Source organism: Euprymna scolopes, chromosome 20 (assembly GCF_053919585.1).
Source record: "Euprymna scolopes isolate OS-2025 chromosome 20, ASM5391958v1, whole genome shotgun sequence".
NCBI lineage: Eukaryota > Metazoa > Mollusca > Cephalopoda > Sepiida > Sepiolidae > Euprymna > Euprymna scolopes.
In genome coordinates this window covers 80,427,660-80,449,111 of record NC_136501.1, presented here as the reverse complement: position 1 = coordinate 80,449,111, position 21,452 = coordinate 80,427,660, and the positions used below count along the sequence as shown (strand labels likewise).

Sequence of the window (21,452 nt, the reverse complement as noted above, 5' to 3'; positions counted from 1 at the left end):
GCTCTCATAAAAACGTGTTTTTTCTGCCGTAAAAAAAAAAAAAAAAAAAAAAAAACTACTTGATGAAATTAAGTGAAATTTTTTTTCGGAGAACTTCGTTCCATAACGGATATATACAATTTAAACTTTTTTCAATATTTTCATTTTTTAATGTCTTGACTAAACTGTACAAGTACCAAATTAGTTATTAAAATTTTAATAAACATTTAAAAATGGGTGTGTGAATTTGAAAAAAAAAAAAAAAACGTTTGTCTAAAATATATTTGGTTTATTGGAAAAAACATAAAATTTCACATTGACCCTAAAAATATCGTAAAAATTGAACCACTAGAAAAATTTTGATAGATTTTTAAAGTTTAAAAATTGAAAAATATTTAACTTGTAAAATTCTATTGCTTTTATTACGTAAAAAACATGGCTGCATGAAGGCATGCCGGCATTTTGTAAACACTGTTTTTTTTTAAAAATAAAAAAAAATATTTCTATTTTTTTAAACAACTTTCACAGTTTATTTTGGAAGTATATTCCATACAGAAAATAAACAACCCACTTTAAGGTAAATTTTCAGATTAGGTCACCTCAACAATTTTCTTTTAAATGACAACTTTTATAGGTTTTCGACTATGCTGAATACGAAAATCGCATTTAAATTTTGCAGAAGTAAGTAGTTATCGAAATATAAAAAGTTGTACTATGCATTGTACTCTTTGGCGGCCATTTTTACGCGCATGCATGCGCACCATAAACAAATCTACTCATCTCTGACTGACATTGCACATGCGTAAAAAAAATGGCCGCCAAAAAATACAATGCATAATACAACTTTTTATATCTCGATAACTAATTATTTCTGCAAAATTTCAATGCAATTTTCGTAGTCAGCATAGTCGAAAACCTTTAAAAGTTGTCATTTAAAAGAAAATTGTGGAGGTGGACCTAATCTAAAAAAAATACCCAAATTTCTAATGCATCTAGAGGTTCTACTTTTTTTTTTTTTTTTTTTTTCAATATTTTAAGCAAATTTGTCACTCAGCTACCAGATTTTTATGGGTCGCTATTTTTGCCATAAATTGTTAGGTGAAAGTTTTTTTTCAGGAAAACTTGCACTTTTTTTTTTTTTTTAAAGAAAGCTGGCAGTAAACGTTTCTTTTTGAAAACAGAATTTTTATTATAAACAGAAAAGATGAATGCTTTATATGAACACTGTAAATAGTTGAAAGTAGAGAAAGTTTGATTTTTTTTTTCAAGAGTATGTACAAATTATTTTTTGTCAGCAGATGTTAAAATAAACAAAAAAAAAATACTCCCATCATTAATTAATCATGCAAAATAAATAAATAAAATATTGATTTAGTGTTTCAACATTTGGACAACGCTCGGCTGAATCTGGTGATGATGGCTGGCCGAACCCTAAACTAATTGGAATCTGGTGTGTGTGTGTGTGTGTGGGGGGGGGGTTAATTCTGCATGAGTACCATTCTTTTTAATTTTGTCTTTTGTTCAATTTTTTGTGTGGACTTTTAGCGATTGCAAACTAACAAATTTAACCAAAATGCAAAAAATTCAACAATTAAATAATTTTGCTCAGCTTCTAATACAAATCCTAGTAAATCAATCCCTCTTATTAGAACAGGCAAGGGAAGGACGGAACCAAATTATTGCCAGTATGTTAGAGAGAGGTTATATATATATATATATATATATATATATTTTTTTTTTTTTTTTACAATATTTTAAGCAGATTTGACACTCAGCTACCAGATTTTTATGGGTTGCTCGTTAACTTACGATAAAACTTGTGAAGTATGCGCTTATTTACGGTTGTTTTAATCTTTTTTTTTTTTTAATTGTGCTTCTCCCAAACAAATATAATCAAAAGAATAACATTCAACAATTGTACTTTATATATAAAACACGAAATATTAAAAAAAATATATGTATATATATATTAATGAAAGAGAAATAATTCCATTTTTAAACGAAAAATGTCAGTTTGGTATATAAAAGTTCCGTTTAGTGATGTCACGTGATGGCAAGTGGTGTGAAATAATTGTCCCCAAATAAAAAAAAATGGCCCATCTGTACAAAGAAAACCACCTATTTATTATAGAAAAATTAAGTATAATGTTATAATTAAAAAGAGATATATAAAAACATGCATGGGTACAGTAAACATATTATACTAAAATACCGAAGCAGTCATTCCAGTGGTTATTTAGACTATTAATTACGAACGAAACAAGAGTTACATTTATATATATATATGCATAACTTTTAAGTCGTCATCAGGTTAGGTTAGGATCAAACTTATGACACCAGCATCTGCAGTCTGATACTATACAAATGAGCCACTATGAATCATCACTTGAATGCACAATTTTTTTTTTATCACATTTAAATTTAAGAATCGTTGTTGGTGTTTTTTTTAGCAATATTAACTCTTAAATGCTGTTATTTTTTTTTTTTTCACTACCTTGGGATTTTTTTTCTTTTTTTTAAGCACTATAAACTCTGTGTTATTCATATATACATGAGTCGCCCCTTATTTTTTTATGGGACATTTTTATTATTAAATATTACGTGCATAAAAGGTACCTTTTATGCACATAATAATAATCTAATATACAAATCTTACCTATCTGTTTAAATGTATGTATCTATGTATGTCTGCCTAAAACTTTTGATAGAGGCGACAGATTTTCACGAGATCAGTGTCATTTTGAAGCTCAACCCTTCAGGCGACAAATATTGATAAATTGGTTAAAAACATTAATTCCTTCGCTCTCAACTGGGTACTTTTCTACAGGGAGGAGTTGCTGTTTTCATCGATATTTTCGAAAGTCATCCCGTCTTTTTGATTGACTAGACTTAATTTAATAATTTGTCACTTCTGGTTTGGCGATGGGCACAACAGCAAAGATGTTATTTTTTACATTATTTTCCTCCTTTGAGCCTGCTTTTCTACTACTGCTTTCTTTTTTTTTTTTTTGCTCAACACACACCTCTAAACGCCAGGCACCCAGGCGTAAAAGGCTTCTCACACATCGGTTAGATTTTGTGAGAAGTTTTCGCATACTTCCCAAATCGTAACATCTTACATTCGCAAACGGATATCATCTCTATATTTTTTTGATCGAGTTAAACAAAATTGCCACTGTGCCGTTGTCTCCAGTGTTTGTCTTTTTTGTATAAATAAAGCGAAACTATTGGAACACAACTGCCTGGCCTTCAGGCTGGGTAGTATCTGTTCTGTAATTGGTCCTTGGTCAATGTAGGGGAAACCCTTCATACTGAGACAATTACTATTTATTTGGATACTGCCAGAGTGCCCCCTATTTTGGGGGAGAGCTAGTTTTCCCTTTACATTAAACTAATTTGCTTTCATCGGAGGTTTAACAGCAACGCCATTTCTGAAAGTCATCTTTTTTTTTCATTGACGTTTGAATGCTTTAGACTTCCGGTCATGCCATGGACTAGCGGTAAGACGTCAGATTTTCTTTTTCTTTTCCGCCTTTGCATCACGGGTTCGAGCCTGCCCGCCTTCTACTTCTTTTTTTTTTTTTTTGCTCAACACACCTCCAAACACCCAGGCTAGTTAATAATAAAAATAAATACATAATAAAAATAAATAAATAATAAAAATAAATACATATATATGAATAACAAGAGCTTATAGCACTTTAAAAAAAAAAGGCTAAGGTAGCGGAAAAACTAAAAATAACAGCATTTCAGAGTTGTTAATATCGCTAAAAAACAACAAGTTGCAACAAAATCTAACACTTGATAAAAAGTAAATAAAATAGCAGGAAGTACTGAGGAGCATGGTGAAACTCTGGATGAATGGATCGCTGCCTGATACACCTATGCCTTCTAGCAGGACTGTTCCTGCACAGAAGATCAAGATGACCCAGCCGTGGCTCTTTAAAAATGTTCCTCACCAAGAGTCAACAGACTTGTGGCTATCCTTCTCACTCAACTGCAATCGTCTTGACTATTTCTTATGGAGCGTGATTGAAGCCCAAGACCAACGAGCAACCCAAAACATTTAACTTTCTAAAGGCAATATGAAGGTGTTTGCTGCTATAGACAAGATCACATGACTTATTTCACACCCACCTCTGTCAGGAGTAGTTATATTGAAAGAAAATGTAGCATGTAACTTTTGCTAAATAAACTATTGGGTCTTCGCATATATAACTTTTGCTTTTATTGCCTTTTTCATTTTTTTGTCAGGTGCCAAATTTTGGTGCAACAGCCTCTATATAAAGAGTAGGACAAACATTCATACCAAAATTGAACACCTTGTAGTGCAACAAATAAAAGTGCTAAGTAATAGTCAGTGACAATCCTTACTACTGGCGATACTAAGAATTTGGAATCACTTTCATCCTGTCTGAAGGAATGATATAAAGTTACAGCCATGAATTAAATAAAAGGTTCTGTAAAATTTCATACAGTTTGACAAGATGCATCTGAAGAAGGTCGTAGGTTACATTAATCCAAATGCTTTATTTTAATATCCAAGTTGTCAAAATAATCCATTTGGGTCAAACTTGGGAAACAATACTAAAGTTAAACTGAACCCTTTATTTAACGTATGGGTGTATATTGTTCTTATTCCATCAGCTATAACCAGGTAGAAATTTTATTTTTTTGTTATTATCATCTGGAGTAAAGACTTTCAATCTCTGGAAGACTGTCACTTAGAATTGATTGTAATCAATGCCTTTATCCATTACACCATGGTCCATGAAGAAGATCAAGGTTTCATCAGCAGAAAAATTGTGAAAACATCCCAGGTGAGAATAGTCATAATAATGTAAATTAATTAACTGAAAAATTCTAAAACAAAAAATGACTCACTTGATCTGGCCAACCAAATATGGAGAAAGGGAAAAGACTTGAAGAAAACCAAGTATCCAAGACATCTTCATCTAAAGAAAAATAGAAAATTATGTTTTTAATTACAAATTGAGAAAATAAGTGTAAATCAAACGTGAAAGAAAACCGTGAAAAACTTGCAAATTTGTCGCACAGTTGATATTTTGTATTTAAAGATGAGAAATTACAAGCTGTACATGGTGAAGCATAAGGATCACTTACATTTCGAGTCAGCAATATGAGTGCAGTAAAGAAGTTTGGTTGAAACATTGTGTAAATAACAAGGCAAGATGCGATTTATAGCGATTTATAATCCAAATTATCAATCCTTATCTCAAAAAATCTGAAATGAAATTGAATCAGTTTTTCATCGCATTTCGCATGGTTATAACTTACCTTGTTTTAAAGAAATCTTGTCAGGAGAAACATTAAATCGTTCACTCGCTTTCTGCTTCGCTTCCATTTCAGTTCGGCCACTGACCCAATAATGGTCATCTGTATCCTAGAAAAAATTAAAGACAAGAGTTTTATAGTTATAATGTTGATAAAATGCAATTTAAAATCTGAATAACTTTTTCCTGTTTGCTTGGATATGGTTGTTTGATAGTAACAACAGCACTATCCTAAATTTTCAAAAATACAGATTTTAGTTCTTTTTTATCTTTTGTTCATGTGTAGAATTCGTAAGAGAATGACACCTTTATTCATTAGTTTCAGTGAACAAAATTTTATAGGGTCGATTGTGGTAATTTCTAATATTCTCTGAACCTAACTACATTCCTGTTAATTTGGTAATGGTTTAAGAATCTTAAAGATATCTTACCAATCCTTCTGGTATAAGTGGATCATCAACTGTAACAAAATAGGCTGGAATTTGATGACCCCACCACAATTGACGTGAAATACACCAATCCCTAAAAACAGGAAATAAAAATTTTCAATTAAAATTACATATAATGAATAAAAAAAAACATTTAAAACACATGAATCATATAATCACTTATGTAACCAATTTTTTGTCTGTGTTTCTCACTTCTATAAGACTTCACATCTTTATTATTTACTATCAATCGATTAGTTATTGAAATCAAAAATCCAATGGTGTAAATTATCAAAAAGAACTTACAATCTTATTTTACAAAATCAAAATCATCCACAATGTATTTCAGGGCTTTCATAAATAAATCAGACACTTTAATCTTTTGTTAATAGTTAGAAAAAAAGAGAATGAATTACTTTCTATCAAATTAGAAAGGAAATTGTCAAATAGAAATTAATTTCTGACGTTAAATTTATAGTAAATCTTCATGTGTGAAAGTTTGGGAAGCTTTTTACATTCACTAATTTTATTAATAGAGATTAAAACATTATTTTAATAAAATATTAGTTATAGTTTGGTTCAATTAATAACTTGATAACCAAATGATGTTGTAATAATTAAATTTACCTTTCAAAATTATAAAAAATAATAATTTGGTAAAAAGAAAAAACAAAACACAGCATCCTGAGAAGAAAATAAAAATGATGAGACAAGAATTTAAGTAAAAAGGCTTTTTGGCTGTATCAGTTATATGAAACTAACAATGAAAAATCTACAGAGACATCCCCCAACAATTCTATTTACATAATAATTAATAAAATTCACAATTCTTCTGGTAATATAACTATATTTACTACAAATAAACTTCAGTCTACATTTGACTTGTCCACCAAGTTTCAATCATGAATATCCAAAAGTCTTCAGTAATAAGCATATCTGAATATGATATAAAAAATTGTTAATAATTTGGACACCCCTTCCATATTATTGAGCAGTGATAAAACGAAGACTGTTGATCATAAACAAGTCATGAGTAGACTGAAGTTTATTATTTTGAAATATGGTTCGATTATGAATTTTATTAACGATTCCATGGATGTGGTTCAGTCTGTATTTGAATAGAACATTTCTGTCAAATAGAAAAATAATTTCAATGCGTAAAAATATTTACCGAGCATCTTCTAACCATCGGTACCATGTTTTTTTGTGCATCTCCGGAATAAGAGTCAATCGGCCTTCACAGACATCCTAAGATAAAGAATTTGTGAAATTAATGGAATAAAACAATTATTCTCTAAGTCTGTTGCAGGGCTGGTCGTCCAGGGACAATCGACCTAACAACTAACAAGGTAGACACAGGCAAAAAGTAAACAGCAAAAACGCAAAATAATAACGTTATTATTAAAAAAGCCATTCTTAACATGGGGAGGGGGTTTTGTTTGTACCTATTCTTACAACTGAATAAAAAAAACATATCATAAAACTTTAAACGTGGAAATACGATTTAAAAAATAGCTCGGATCACTCTCTGCATTAGCACCAAAAAGTCATGTTCATTCTATTTTTTTTTTTTTTCTTAAGAAACAAAAATATTTCTTACTTACAAATGCGGTAGGCTCATGTCATTTTTACTTTCTATGGTTTTGATATACCCGCGTTTTTATTGGTTACAAAATGGGTGAATGATTTACCAGAACGTTGTAACTAAAAAGTGAGCACCCCTTTCAAATGTCGAAATAATGATTTTTTTCCCCATAATTTGGTTAATTAGTGTGCAATCAATAATAATCCAATGAAAAAAAAAACAAAAAAAAACCCCTATCAATATAGAAATTACACATAGGGGTGATGGTTGTACAACTCCGCCTTACATTTTTATGAAATTATGGCACTTGTTGTGGGGCCAGTCGTCCGGGGACAATCGACCCAACAACTAACAAGGTAGACACAGGCAAAAAGTAAACAGCAAAAAGGCAAAGAAGAATGACAGACACAGGTTGTTTAGTTAAAGACGAGGGTTTGCCTTTTATTTGCAAAGGAAGCGAAAAATTGTATGATCTGGATGCTGGTCGCTGGGAAGGTTGCATGTCACTGGAGGCTAAGGTCTGGAGGTCTACTCTACGTAGCGTGGTTCATGGTTGCTCGCTGGGTCTGGAATGATTGGCTGGACATCAGGGCGATCCAGAACAGATGGTGGACACTGAGAACGTGGGGGTCAGTGTTAAGAAATGGACGACACTGAGAACAGAGGATCAGTGTTAAGGAACGGACAGTTGGTAGGGAGCCAGGTGCAAGCGAGGTTGCAGACCGGAGGAACAAGATGCGAGCGAGGTAACAGGTCAGAAGAGTGAGGTGTGGGCAAGGTTGCAGGAAAGCTGCAGGAGGAAGTTGGAGGCGCTGGAGCAAGCTGGAGGCACCAAGGGCTGGAAGGCTGTGGGAATGAGCAGAAAACCACTGGAGTGAGCTAGAAGCACTGGAGACTGGGAGTGAAGTTTGCTGCTGGTGGGTCTCAGGAGGTAAGCAGTAGTGAATCGCATTAGTGAAAAAAACTTATTAGCCCTGATAAGGGCTGGTTGTTTAGCCCTTATAAGGGCTGTTTGAATTGCTGCTGAGATGGTTGCTGTCACTGCTGGAATCCTTCGGCTGGTGGATTCAGTCGACATGACTGGTAGCATCAGTCGTCGCTTCGGGAGCCTCCTCCTACTCCCCGGTCGAGATGCCTGACTGGGCCGAAACAAGCTGTATTCATTTGGCCAGCATGATGTTAGCGGTGTCACCCCCAATAAGACAAACAAACGACTCTAAATAATTCCAGAACAAAATTTATGCAATCAAAAGTAGATTGGGCGTTTGTTGATTCCATTTACATTAATTTTGTCTAAAAAGTAAAAAGTCAATTGCCTGTTTTGTTTGATATATTTGAATTCTGACATGCGTAGCAAAGTCGATGATAAAAAGAAAGGGAAGGTGAATGTATTCACTGAACTCAAATATGTTCATACGTTTAGCTCGTGTTAGCTAATCATGTCCTTTGTTTAAGGCAAGGGAAAGCGAAGAGAACAACGGGAGCAAAGAAAGAAAGAAAAATGGAGGTGGTGATTTTGAAACTGCAACAAGTCCAAAGTTTTGAAACAAGATTTGAACTAAACCATTTTGGCAATGATTTCCAAATTCATGAAAAATCATTACCAATGTCAAGTTTTGGAACTCAGTTGTTTTTCTTTTTAAATAGCAAAATATTCAACTGCTATTTTTCATAGAAAAATTTGCAATAAGGTAGAAAAAAAAAAAAGTCAATATCAGTTTTATGTTAAGTCTTTTGTACCTGAAACAAAAATGATCCACTGAAATTTTAAAATTCTATTAAAAAAATCACATCATCCAAATACTGTGTTTCTTTAAAATAGCATTGTTCTTAGATACGTGTGAAAGGCAAAGATATAATCATCGAACTTGGATAAAAATACATTGATCCAAGTTTATACTCCACTTGATATTTTTTAGACATTGTCAACTTGACATTCTAATACCCTTATTCCGTTCATTCTATTCTAATACCCTTTCAAATATTTACTATATTTTTCTCTACCTTTTTTCTACCATCCACCTGAAACCAATTTGTTTTCTACACACCTACTACTTTATTTCAATTACAAACTCCAATTCTTTTCCACTACTATTTGTAGATTTAATCTGACTTTTCAATAAATGCTTATTTAATGACAAAGTTTTGTGATTGAAAGGAAATGAATTAATAGATGCATGATTTTGCTCTTGGATTATTTTACCTTATTTTCATTTGTACCAACAAATTAAATCTTTGTTATATAAAACAGACTTTGTCGGTGTGTGTTTGTATGTATGTGTGTGTGTATGTATGTGTGTGTGTATGCACATGTGTGTCTGAGTTTGTTCTCTATGAACTCTGAAATGACTGGGACAATTTTTATAAATGTACTTTATGTATCTGGCAGTGTTCTCAGATATATTGAAATGTCTCTGATAAGTATGAATCATCACTCTTGAATATCGTTCTGATGTCATATGGACTGCATATTTTAAAAAAATTTTTCAGACAGGCCCTTTGTGTATAGTGTAAGCACGGTGGCAAGTTAGTGAATCGACTCTCAAAAAACACCTAGTACAAGTCAAACCTCCCTTTATGACAAAAAACTGTGTATATGAGATTTCCTGCAAATGTGGAAAACTATACAAAGGTGAGACCAATCGCCCCCATCCCAAAGATAAGGTTAGAAGAACACCGTAAAGCCATGACACAGGGGGAGGTCGAAAAATCGGGACTAGCTGATCACATATGGAAAAAAAAAAAAAAAAGGGAATACATTCCCTTTGTGAAACGAGGTCAAAATAATTAACGAGGTCATGGAATTCATAGAGGCAGCACATGTGCTAAAAAAGAAAAATTACTAAGCAGATCAAGCATTTGGAAGCGTCTAATTGTAGGAAAAAACATTGTACACCTTTAAAATTTTGGCGGTGGAAGGAGATAATCCTCTGTCCATCTTTACTAAAAATTTTTTTTTTTTTTTTTTTTTTTACACAGTGATCACCACTTATCAAGGCCTGGAAGCCACTCAGGGATAAGGGTTATTGCAAGTACATTACGTTAGTGTGGAGATTTGATGAAGTGTTTACTTAAGGGGGCGGTTCATTAGGAATTTGTTAACGTTGGACTTGAAGACATCCAAGTTGTCCGGTGGGAAGCAGGCAGACGGAACAGTTCCACAGGCGTGCAGTTCTAAGAAAGAAGCTTTGTTCATGGAATCCACATTTTGATTTAGGCACAGATATAGAGTGAGGGAAATTTTTCACAGTGGATTCAGCTAGACGGGTGTTTTTCGTGAAAGATTGGCGAGGGGGGACCAGAGATTGGAGTTCAGACGAGCACCTGCCATGGAAATAACGATACCTGCCATGGAAATAACAAGGATAGGCTCGCAACGTCTCTTCTGTGGGAGAGAGGTTGCAGGGTAGAGAAAAGGGCATCCCCCACTAAGCTACAAAGTCTATTTTTTACTCTGTCAAGGCAGGAAAGGCTGTTTTTAGCAGCTCCTGCCCAGATATGGCAACAGTATTCCATCCTTGGACGTACTTGGCTTTTATATAGATAGAGAATTGCATCAGTAGTGAGATATCTTCTGGAGTGGTAGAAGGATCCCACCATCTTTCCAGCGACCTTGGCAACAGACTTGATGCACGTGTTTCATTTCAGATCAGGAGTAAAGGTCAAACCAGGAGCTTGTCAAAACACGGAGCCTCACCCAGATGAGAGCCATCCATCACAATTGATGCCAGATGGGGATCAGAGCGTTGATGTAAGGATAGGAGTTTGGTTTTGGATGCATTAAAGGTAACCAGCCACGTCTTCCCCCACTGAACCACGCGCTCGAGATCAGAGGAGAGAGAATCAGAGAGAACTTTGTCATTTACAGCCTTTGATGTGTTGGCGTAGATGGTCGTGTCATCAGCATAGATGTCAACGAATGATTAAAGTATGTGTTTAGGGAGGTCATTGGTGTAGATCAGGAAGAGAGTTGGGCCCAGGATTAACCCCTGAGGGACTCTAGCATTTATATTGCAGGCCTCCGATTTTTGTCCATCTACCACTACTCTTATGAGCCTATCAGAGAGAAATGATTTAATGATTGAGAAAACATTTCCAGTTATACCGTAGCTTATACCTTTGCCTCCTCTTTATCAATCAATTTTTTATAAATACAAAATAAACACCATAAGATACAGACTAATTCAAAGAATATGAAAATATTTATGGAGCCAGTAACCTTTTCTTTTTTTTCTTTCCAAAGAACAACCAACATGCCTGAGGACAGTCGAAGGCTAATTCGACCAAAACGTTGCACAAATAACACTCAAGATGAGAATAATAGTCCAATCAATATAAGTAATATAGAGCAAAGATTTCTTTAGTATTTCATTCACTAAAGTTTTCAACATGAATTTGTTTAGTGAAAAGCAAGTTAAATCCTTATATGAAGGTCACCATATTGATGAGTGGCCTCTTTTCTTTAAGATGGGATTATCTTTATATGCATTAAAATACATAATATTACACAAATCAAATTTGAAAAACACTAACATATTTTCACATAAAAAATAAATCGCCTGTCACTGAATATATGAAAGACATCCCAAAAGTAATGGATCAGAGGGATTGCAAATTGTATTGTTATGATGGCTGAATTTATGCATTCATGACTTGAAAGTTTCATCTCTCTGTCGCAAATACTGACGGTGTGAGACTAACAACCCGTTATGAACTTGCATTATTCACTTACTCCATTTAAAAAGAAAATATTACTGATAAACTTTCACTGGTACCTGTTAAACATTTATGAAGCTGATGCAATTGATATCGGCACAATCAGGAAATGGGTTCATCGATTTCAGAGTAGCGACAGAGATAAGTGACAAATCCCACTCTGGACTTTTATAGCTGAAGCATCAAAAGAGGCTGGCAAAAGTGTATTGAGAATTGTGATGAGTGTAGAAAAATAATTTCTGAAGCCCAAGAGGTCATGAACATTTTAGTTTGTGAATTAGAAATAGGAGGCCTTACTTTTGGAACAACCCTCATAGTGACTTAACTTGAAATACTCTGAAAGAAAAAAGACTGTACATTTATAAAGAGAAAATATTAAATTTTGCTTACATCTAAATTTTTTAAATTCTATTTTCACCCCAAACAAGGCACAGTGCCACTTTGATGTAGGGGCTACTATCGGGACATAAGTTACACGGATACTATGCAGGGAGTTGAGCAGCGAGATGTCCATTCACATTACACTTGAACTTCTGCATGTCAGGACAGTTGGGAAAGCAGGAACTCGGAAGGGAGTACCAAAGTCTAGCAGTTCTGGGGAAGAAACTATTAGAGTAGAAGGCTTTCTTACATCTGGGGATCTCTACTGTGTAGGGGTGGGATTTTGCTGCTTGTTGGGTTTCTTGGGGGTATTTATGTCGAGGGAGGACAAGGGCTTGTAGTTCGTTGGACATTCACCATTAAAATATTTGTAGAATAGGCAGAGGGATGCAACATTACGGACAGCGGTTGAAGCTTAGATGACAGTTTGCGACCTATCAGATTGGTGACTCCCTTTTGAACCCTGTCCAGGAGCGAGAGACTAGTAGCAGATGCACCAGCCCAAATGTGACAACAGTACTTCATACATGGGCGAATGATGGCCTTATAGAGATACAGGATACTTTCAGGCATAAGTAGCTTTAGCACAGTAGAGAGAGCCAACTTTCTTCGCAGCAGCTTTGGCAATGCTCTCAATGTATCTTTTCCAACTCATGTTCCCTGTGAACGTTAAGCAGAGGAGTTTGAAAAAAGTAATTTCAGGTAATGTATCTTTAGTCATATCTATTGGTGGTTGAGAAGGTTTCTCTTAATTATTGAAGGAAACAAGCTTTGTCTTGGCAGCATTGAATGTGACCATCTATTTTTGTCCCTATTCCACTACAGATTGGAGGTCATCCTCTAGCGTTTTTGCCATTTCCTTAGATATGTGTTCATTAGTGTTCCCTCATGAGTGTGATGTCATCAGCAAATATACCCATCTCAGAAACAATTTTAGCAGGGAAGTCATTTATGAATATTAGGAATAATAAAGGTTCAAGGATTAACCCCTGAAGTCCACCCGCATTTATATCATATTGTTTACATATACGACCATAGAGGACAACCTGGATTTTTCTCTTATTTAAGAAGGATTTAATTATGTTAAATATTTGTCCAGTGATACTGTAAGATCTGAAAGTCATTCTTCAATGTTTTTTTTCAGACAAACTAGGCCACTGTACAAAAATAGAGGCGAAGTTACAAGCCAATGCCACTGCAGTCTTCAAAAAGAAATGCAGCATACCATTTGCCTCTATACTATGGCATAATCGCCTAAGGAAGTGATATTGCTCCCCATTGGGGAGACTAAGATCCCCTAAAATAATGTGTGTGGCCAGGTATTTAGGCTGAGATTGTTAAACGTTAATTGGATCCCGGACAGCGGTGAGTAACCTTTCAAAAGGGATGGATTTATTGTGTTTTTGTGAAAATGACATTTTTTTTATTGTTTGGGGAAAATGACAAGAAATGTCAAATGTAGAATGAAATCATTCATTTATTTGGCCTGGCTTCTGAGTACGAAAGGTGAAAGTGTTGACCTTTTGGAGCGTGTGAATAGAATTGAGTTCTGATCCCAGATTCCCAGGCTATGGAAGCTTGGCAGGGGTGCATACACGCAAAAGATTTGGGGATTCCCCAAAGGACGTGTTAAGTTCTGATTGGTCTGGGGAACAGCTCACCCCATCCCATCACCTCCCAATATAAGCAAACGCCTGAGCCGAAATTAGCAGATTAAGCCAGACCTCAGGAAAGATGATCTAATCAAGAGATATCACCCCCTGCCCGTCTGTTGTCATCACCGCTAACTTGAGAGAATAAGTTAAACGTGTGTTTCCTGAAATGAAAATGGACTGATAATTGTACATATGTAAAAACCTGTAATTTTCATGAATTAACTTTTAAGTAGACTAGAACCTCTCTGAGTTTGTCTTCCTTTTTGGCTTGCATGCGAAGCTAATAGATTTTCAGTGGAAATCAACTCACAGCCTGCCACGCTGAGAATTTTGTTAAAGTGCTCTGGAGAAGACTATCATCGGCCAATGCAGTTTCAACAGGGTCAGAGGGATCTACTGACCCAAGACGAAGGATCCCAAATTGGGGATCGCTGTTGAACGCCTTACAATACCAAAGATTGACGTAGAACTGGACAGACTCATCAAGGCAGGAATCTTGACCCCAGTAAACTACAGCGAGTGGGCTGCCGTGTATGTAAAGAAAAAAAATCAAAGGATATCAGAGTCTACGCAGATTTCTCGACTGGGCTGAATGTAGCACTTAAGGATCATCATTACCCAGCCCCGAGGAAGTTTTTGCAAAACTAAATGGAGGGAAAATATTCTCACAAATAGATCAGAGCAAAGCATACCTACAGATTCCCATTGAGAAAGAAAGCTCAAAACTTTTTTGCATTACCACCCACAAGGGACTATTTAAGTTCAATAGGTTAGTTTTCAGGATCAAAGTCGCACCAGCTATCGACACCATGTGGCCTTGGTTTTTCCATCAGATATCTTGATGATATTCTAAAGAAAAGTGAATCTATAGAGCAACATAAAATACACATTTTTCAGGTGATCGAAAAGATAAACGAGTATAGCTTCACACTTAAGGTACAAAATATGAATTTTTCCTCGACCAAATAATAGATAGGAATGGTAGATGGCCTGATCCAGAAAGATCCATAGCAATAAAAAATATGTCTGAGCCACATGACTGCAAAGTTTTTTAGGCTTAACTAATTCCTATCAATAATAATTCCTATCAAGCCTTCATTCCTAATATGCACACATTGCGTGCACTTAAGGACAACGCTTGGAACTGAACCACAGAATGGAAGATGGCATTCGAAAAGCTAATCTTGACCCATTACAACCCAGATTTAGAAATTAACGTTGCAAGTTATGCAAGCGCATATGGAATTGGTGCATGTATTCTGCATAAAATGGCCGACGGTTCTACAAAACCGATAGCACACGCATAGAGAACCCTACTATCTACGGAAAGGAATTATTCCCAGATAGAGGAAGAATCCTTAAGCATCATTTTCACAATAACAAAATTTCACAGATTTCAAACGGATCTCAAGCCGCTGATCTCTATTTCTGGCTTAAAGAAAGGGTTGTCTACATGTATGGTAAACAGGCTCCAAAGATGGGGAACAACTAAATTACAACTTTGATATGGAGTTCTTTCCGTCAAAGAAGTTAGGACACACAGAACAGATGGGCTATCCCGGTTAATACCAAAAAAGGGTGAACCACTTGAAGACTTGGTGATCATATCACTACGATCAGAGAGAGATTATAGTTCGATTCTATGCAACACTGTGAAAGAACTATTACTCTGGATGATATAAGGAAAGAAGCCGAAAACGGCGATTTTATAAGACAAACCAAGGAAAAACTACACACTAATTAACAAGTAGCAGAGGTTTTCTCAACATGCAACCAGGTATTATTATATCAGGAGAGAGTAATTGTTCCAGTGACCCTCCAAAAGAAAATCTTAAAGGATTTTCACACACAACACCCTGGTGCCACCAGAATGAAAAGTTTAATGCATTCATACATGTACTGGAAAAAAATGCACAAAGATATTCAAAAAAAGGAGAAAGCATGCAGAAGCTGTGTACCAGGGGCGTGCAATAAGTAATGCCCCTGACCCACTTCCAGTAGTCTGATCTAGCTGAAATTTTGCATGTGCAATGATTTATATCTCTACGGGTTATGTGGCAAATTACAGCTCTGAACTAATTGTGGTTTCTGTTTTACAGGTGTTTGAACAGAATCAGGTGTGAAATGGAGCCTGTTGAATGTCGCAAACCGCAGGAGATTTTTGATGAAATGAAAGAAACTTATGGTGATAATGCCCCATCATATGACCTTGTAAAACGCTGGTATTGTGAATTCAAACATGGCCGTAAGTCTGTGGAAACAGCTCCCAGACCTGGTCACCCCCCACCCCCCCTTCTGCCATTGATGAAGCATCTGTCCGTCAAGTTGAGGCTGCCATTTTGGAAGATCGGCGCATTACTATTCGTTAAATAGCCCAAGATGTCAAGATTAGTACAGGGTCTGTGGAAACTATCATTCATGACCATTTACATATGCATAAGGTGTCTGTTAGATGGATTCCCAGGTTGCTCACACCATTCCAGAAGCGAGAACGCGTCGAGTGCTCGAGGATGAATTTGGAGATGTGCCAAGAAGAGGAGTCAAAGTTTTTCAAAAGAATGATTACACAGGATGAAACCTGGGTCCATCACTATGATCCAGAGACCAAATCCCAGTCAATACAGTGGAAGCACTTGACCGCACCACCTCCAAAGAAGGCAAGGATGCAGCTCTCCGCTGGCAAGGTCATGCTCACAGTCCTCTGGGACCAGGACGGAGTAGTTATGACAGATTTCCTGGTAAAGGGTACCACAATTATAGGAGCCTATTATGCTTCACTTTTGAGGAAATTAAGGGAAGCTATCAAAATCAAGAGGCGGGGCAAGATCAGTAAAGGTACCCTCCTCCTCCTGCAGGAGAATGCGCTGATCTACAACTCGCATGTCGCTAGATCAGAAGCACGGGCGTGTGATTATGAAATCCTAGCGGAAGTGATGTTCACAATAAAAATACAGCCACTCTTTGACAAACTATTACCAAAACAAGTAAAACCCACAAAGACAACTGTTTCCAAGAAGAATTATGTGCTGGGAGAAAAAATATTCTTCCAGATATTACTTTCTGGGAGCAAGGAATAATCAAGAACAGGATTGGCCGTATAGTCTACATGGTGGAAGGACCACATTCTATGCATAAGAAACACTTGAACCAGATACGCAAACACACTTTGAACGAGTGAAACTCTGCCAGAAGAGACGTTGGACCTACTGTATGACGCATTTGACCTGGAACCCCCTCAAACTAGTACCAAAATATGTTGTTCCAGCAGAAAAAGGAAACTGAGGGACCCCTTGGAGGTTAACCCAGGAAAGAAAAACCATATTTTGGGGAAATAAACCAGACATTTCTGCCATCGAGCAGAGAGTACATGCATAGTTTAACTACTCGCAGTGAACATCAGGCCTCTTTCACCTAAATATTGTGACCTCCTAAATAAGACGACAACAGTTATTCAATACCAAGAAACGGCTGATTTATTTTTGTATTATTAGAATATAGGGTTTTATTTTTATTTCATTTGTTATATTTTGTTAAAGAGATTAGCATGTTTTATTTTTATTTCATTTGTTATATTTTGTTAAAGAGATTAGCATGTTTTATTTTTATTTCATTTGTTATATTTTGTTAAAGAGATTAGCATGTTTTATTTTTATTTCATTTGTTATATTTTGTTAAAGAGATTAGCATGTTTTATTTTTATTTCATTTGTTATATTTTGTTAAAGAGATTAGCATGTTTTATTTTTATTTCATTTGTTATATTTTGTTAAAGAGATTAGCATGTTTTATTTTTATTTCATTTGTTATATTTTGTTAAAGAGATTAGCATGTTTTATTTTTATTTCATTTGTTATATTTTGTTAAAGAGATTAGCATGTTTTATTTTTATTTCATTTGTTATATTTTGTTAAAGAGATTAGCATGTTTTATTTTTATTTCATTTGTTATATTTTGTTAAAGAGATTAGCATGTTTTATTTTTATTTCATTTGTTATATTTTGTTAAAGAGATTAGCATGTTTTATTTTTATTTCATTTGTTATATTTTGTTAAAGAGATTAGCATGTTTTATTTTTATTTCATTTGTTATATTTTGTTAAAGAGATTAGCATGTTTTATTTTTATTTCATTTGTTATATTTTGTTAAAGAGATTAGCATGTTTTATTTTTATTTCATTTGTTATATTTTGTTAAAGAGATTAGCATGTTTTATTTTTATTTCATTTGTTATATTTTGTTAAAGAGATTAGCATGTTTTATTTTTATTTCATTTGTTATATTTTGTTAAAGAGATTAGCATGTTTTATTTTTATTTCATTTGTTATATTTTGTTAAAGAGATTAGCATGTTTTATTTTTATTTCATTTGTTATATTTTGTTAAAGAGATTAGCATGTTTTATTTTTATTTCATTTGTTATATTTTGTTAAAGAGATTAGCATGTTTTATTTTTATTTCATTTGTTATATTTTGTTAAAGAGATTAGCATGTTTTATTTTTATTTCATTTGTTATATTTTGTTAAAGAGATTAGCATGTTTTATTTTTATTTCATTTGTTATATTTTGTTAAAGAGATTAGCATGTTTTATTTTTATTTCATTTGTTATATTTTGTTAAAGAGATTAGCATGTTTTATTTTTATTTCATTTGTTATATTTTGTTAAAGAGATTAGCATGTTTTATTTTTATTTCATTTGTTATATTTTGTTAAAGAGATTAGCATGTTTTATTTTTATTTCATTTGTTATATTTTGTTAAAGAGATTAGCATGTTTTATTTTTATTTCATTTGTTATATTTTGTTAAAGAGATTAGCATGTTTTATTTTTATTTCATTTGTTATATTTTGTTAAAGAGATTAGCATGTTTTATTTTTATTTCATTTGTTATATTTTGTTAAAGAGATTAGCATGTTTTATTTTTATTTCATTTGTTATATTTTGTTAAAGAGATTAACATGTTTTATTTTTATTTCATTTGTTATATTTTGTTAAAGAGATTAGCATGTTTTATTTTTATTTCATTTGTTATATTTTGTTAAAGAGATTAGCATGTTTTATTTTTATTTCATTTGTTATATTTTGTTAAAGAGATTAACATGTTTTATTTTTATTTCATTTGTTATATTTTGTTAAAGAGATTAACATGTTTTATTTTTATTTCATTTGTTATATTTTGTTAAAGAGATTAGCATGTTTTATTTTTATTTCATTTGTTATATTTTGTTAAAGAGATTAACATGTTTTATTTTTATTTCATTTGTTATATTTTGTTAAAGAGATTAGCATGTTTTATTTTTATTTCATTTGTTATATTTTGTTAAAGAGATTAGCATGTTTTATTTTTATTTCATTTGTTATATTTTGTTAAAGAGATTAACATGTTTTATTTTTATTTCATTTGTTATATTTTGTTAAAGAGATTAACATGTTTTATTTTTATTTCATTTGTTATATTTTGTTAAAGAGATTAGCATGTTTTATTTTTATTTCATTTGTTATATTTTGTTAAAGAGATTAGCATGTTTTATTTTTATTTCATTTGTTATATTTTGTTAAAGAGATTAGCATGTTTTATTTTTATTTCATTTGTTATATTTTGTTAAAGAGATTAGCATGTTTTATTTTTATTTCATTTGTTATATTTTGTTAAAGAGATTAGCATGTTTTATTTTTATTTCATTTGTTATATTTTGTTAAAGAGATTAACATGTTTTATTTTTATTTCATTTGTTATATTTTGTTAAAGAGATTAGCATGTTTTATTTTTATTTCATTTGTTATATTTTGTTAAAGAGATTAGCATGTTTTATTTTTATTTCATTTGTTATATTTTGTTAAAGAGATTAACATGTTTTATTTTTATTTCATTTGTTATATTTTGTTAAAGAGATTAGCATGTTTTATTTTTATTTCATTTGTTATATTTTGTTAAAGAGATTAACATGTTTTATTTTTATTTCATTTGTTATATTTTGTTAAAGAGATTAACATGTTTTATTTTTATTTCATTTGTTATATTTTGTTAAAGAGATTAGCATGTTTTATTTTTATTTCATTTGTTATATTTTGTTAAAGAGATTAGCATGTTTTATTTTTATTTCATTTGTTATATTTTGTTAAAGAGATTAGCATGTTTTATTTTTATTTCATTTGTTATATTTTGTTAAAGAGATTAGCATGTTTTATTTTTATTTCATTTGTTATATTTTGTTAAAGAGATTAGCATGTTTTATTTTTATTTCATTTGTTATATTTTGTTAAAGAGATTAGCATGTTTTATTTTTATTTCATTTGTTATATTTTGTTAAAGAGATTAGCATGTTTTATTTTTATTTCATTTGTTATATTTTGTTAAAGAGATTAGCATGTTTTATTTTTATTTCATTTGTTATATTTTGTTAAAGAGATTAGCATGTTTTATTTTTATTTCATTTGTTATATTTTGTTAAAGAGATTAGCATGTTTTATTTTTATTTCATTTGTTATATTTTGTTAAAGAGATTAGCATGTTTTATTTTTATTTCATTTGTTATATTTTGTTAAAGAGATTAGCATGTTTTATTTTTATTTCATTTGTTATATTTTGTTAAAGAGATTAGCATGTTTTATTTTTATTTCATTTGTTATATTTTGTTAAAGAGATTAACATGTTTTATTTTTATTTCATTTGTTATATTTTGTTAAAGAGATTAACATGTTTTATTTTTATTTCATTTGTTATATTTTGTTAAAGAGATTAGCATGTTTTATTTTTATTTCATTTGTTATATTTTGTTAAAGAGATTAGCATGTTTTATTTTTATTTCATTTGTTATATTTTGTTAAAGAGATTAGCATGTTTTATTTTTATTTCATTTGTTATATTTTGTTAAAGAGATTAGCATGTTTTATTTTTATTTCATTTGTTATATTTTGTTAAAGAGATTAGCATGTTTTATTTTTATTTCATTTGTTATATTTTGTTAAAGAGATTAGCATGTTTTATTTTTATTTCATTTGTTATATTTTGTTAAAGAGATTAGCATGTTTTATTTTTATTTCATTTGTTATATTTTGTTAAAGAGATTAGCATGTTTTATTTTTATTTCATTTGTTATATTTTGTTAAAGAGATTAGCATGTTTTATTTTTATTTCATTTGTTATATTTTGTTAAAGAGATTAGCATGTTTTATTTTTATTTCATTTGTTATATTTTGTTAAAGAGATTAGCATGTTTTATTTTTATTTCATTTGTTATATTTTGTTAAAGAGATTAGCATGTTTTATTTTTATTTCATTTGTTATATTTTGTTAAAGAGATTAGCATGTTTTATTTTTATTTCATTTGTTATATTTTGTTAAAGAGATTAACATGTTTTATTTTTATTTCATTTGTTATATTTTGTTAAAGAGATTAACATGTTTTATTTTTATT

The 21,452-nt window shown here is 32.3% G+C and overlaps 1 protein-coding gene across 2 annotated transcripts in view; it reads right to left on the bottom strand.

Annotated features, from left to right (window-relative positions):
• The window catches only part of LOC145241486 (valine--tRNA ligase-like), a 387,131-nt gene that overhangs the window by 139,271 nt on the left and 226,408 nt on the right, over positions 1-21,452 (bottom strand). For both annotated transcript variants that reach the window (XM_080104482.1, XM_080104484.1), the window contains exons 13-16: positions 6,873-6,949; positions 5,705-5,795; positions 5,278-5,383; positions 4,864-4,934 (exon numbers count right to left, since the gene is read on the bottom strand). In XM_080104482.1, the coding sequence (XP_079960608.1) occupies positions 4,864-4,934; positions 5,278-5,383; positions 5,705-5,795; positions 6,873-6,949 (345 nt within the window). The remainder of the gene's footprint in view (positions 1-4,863; positions 4,935-5,277; positions 5,384-5,704; positions 5,796-6,872; positions 6,950-21,452) is intronic.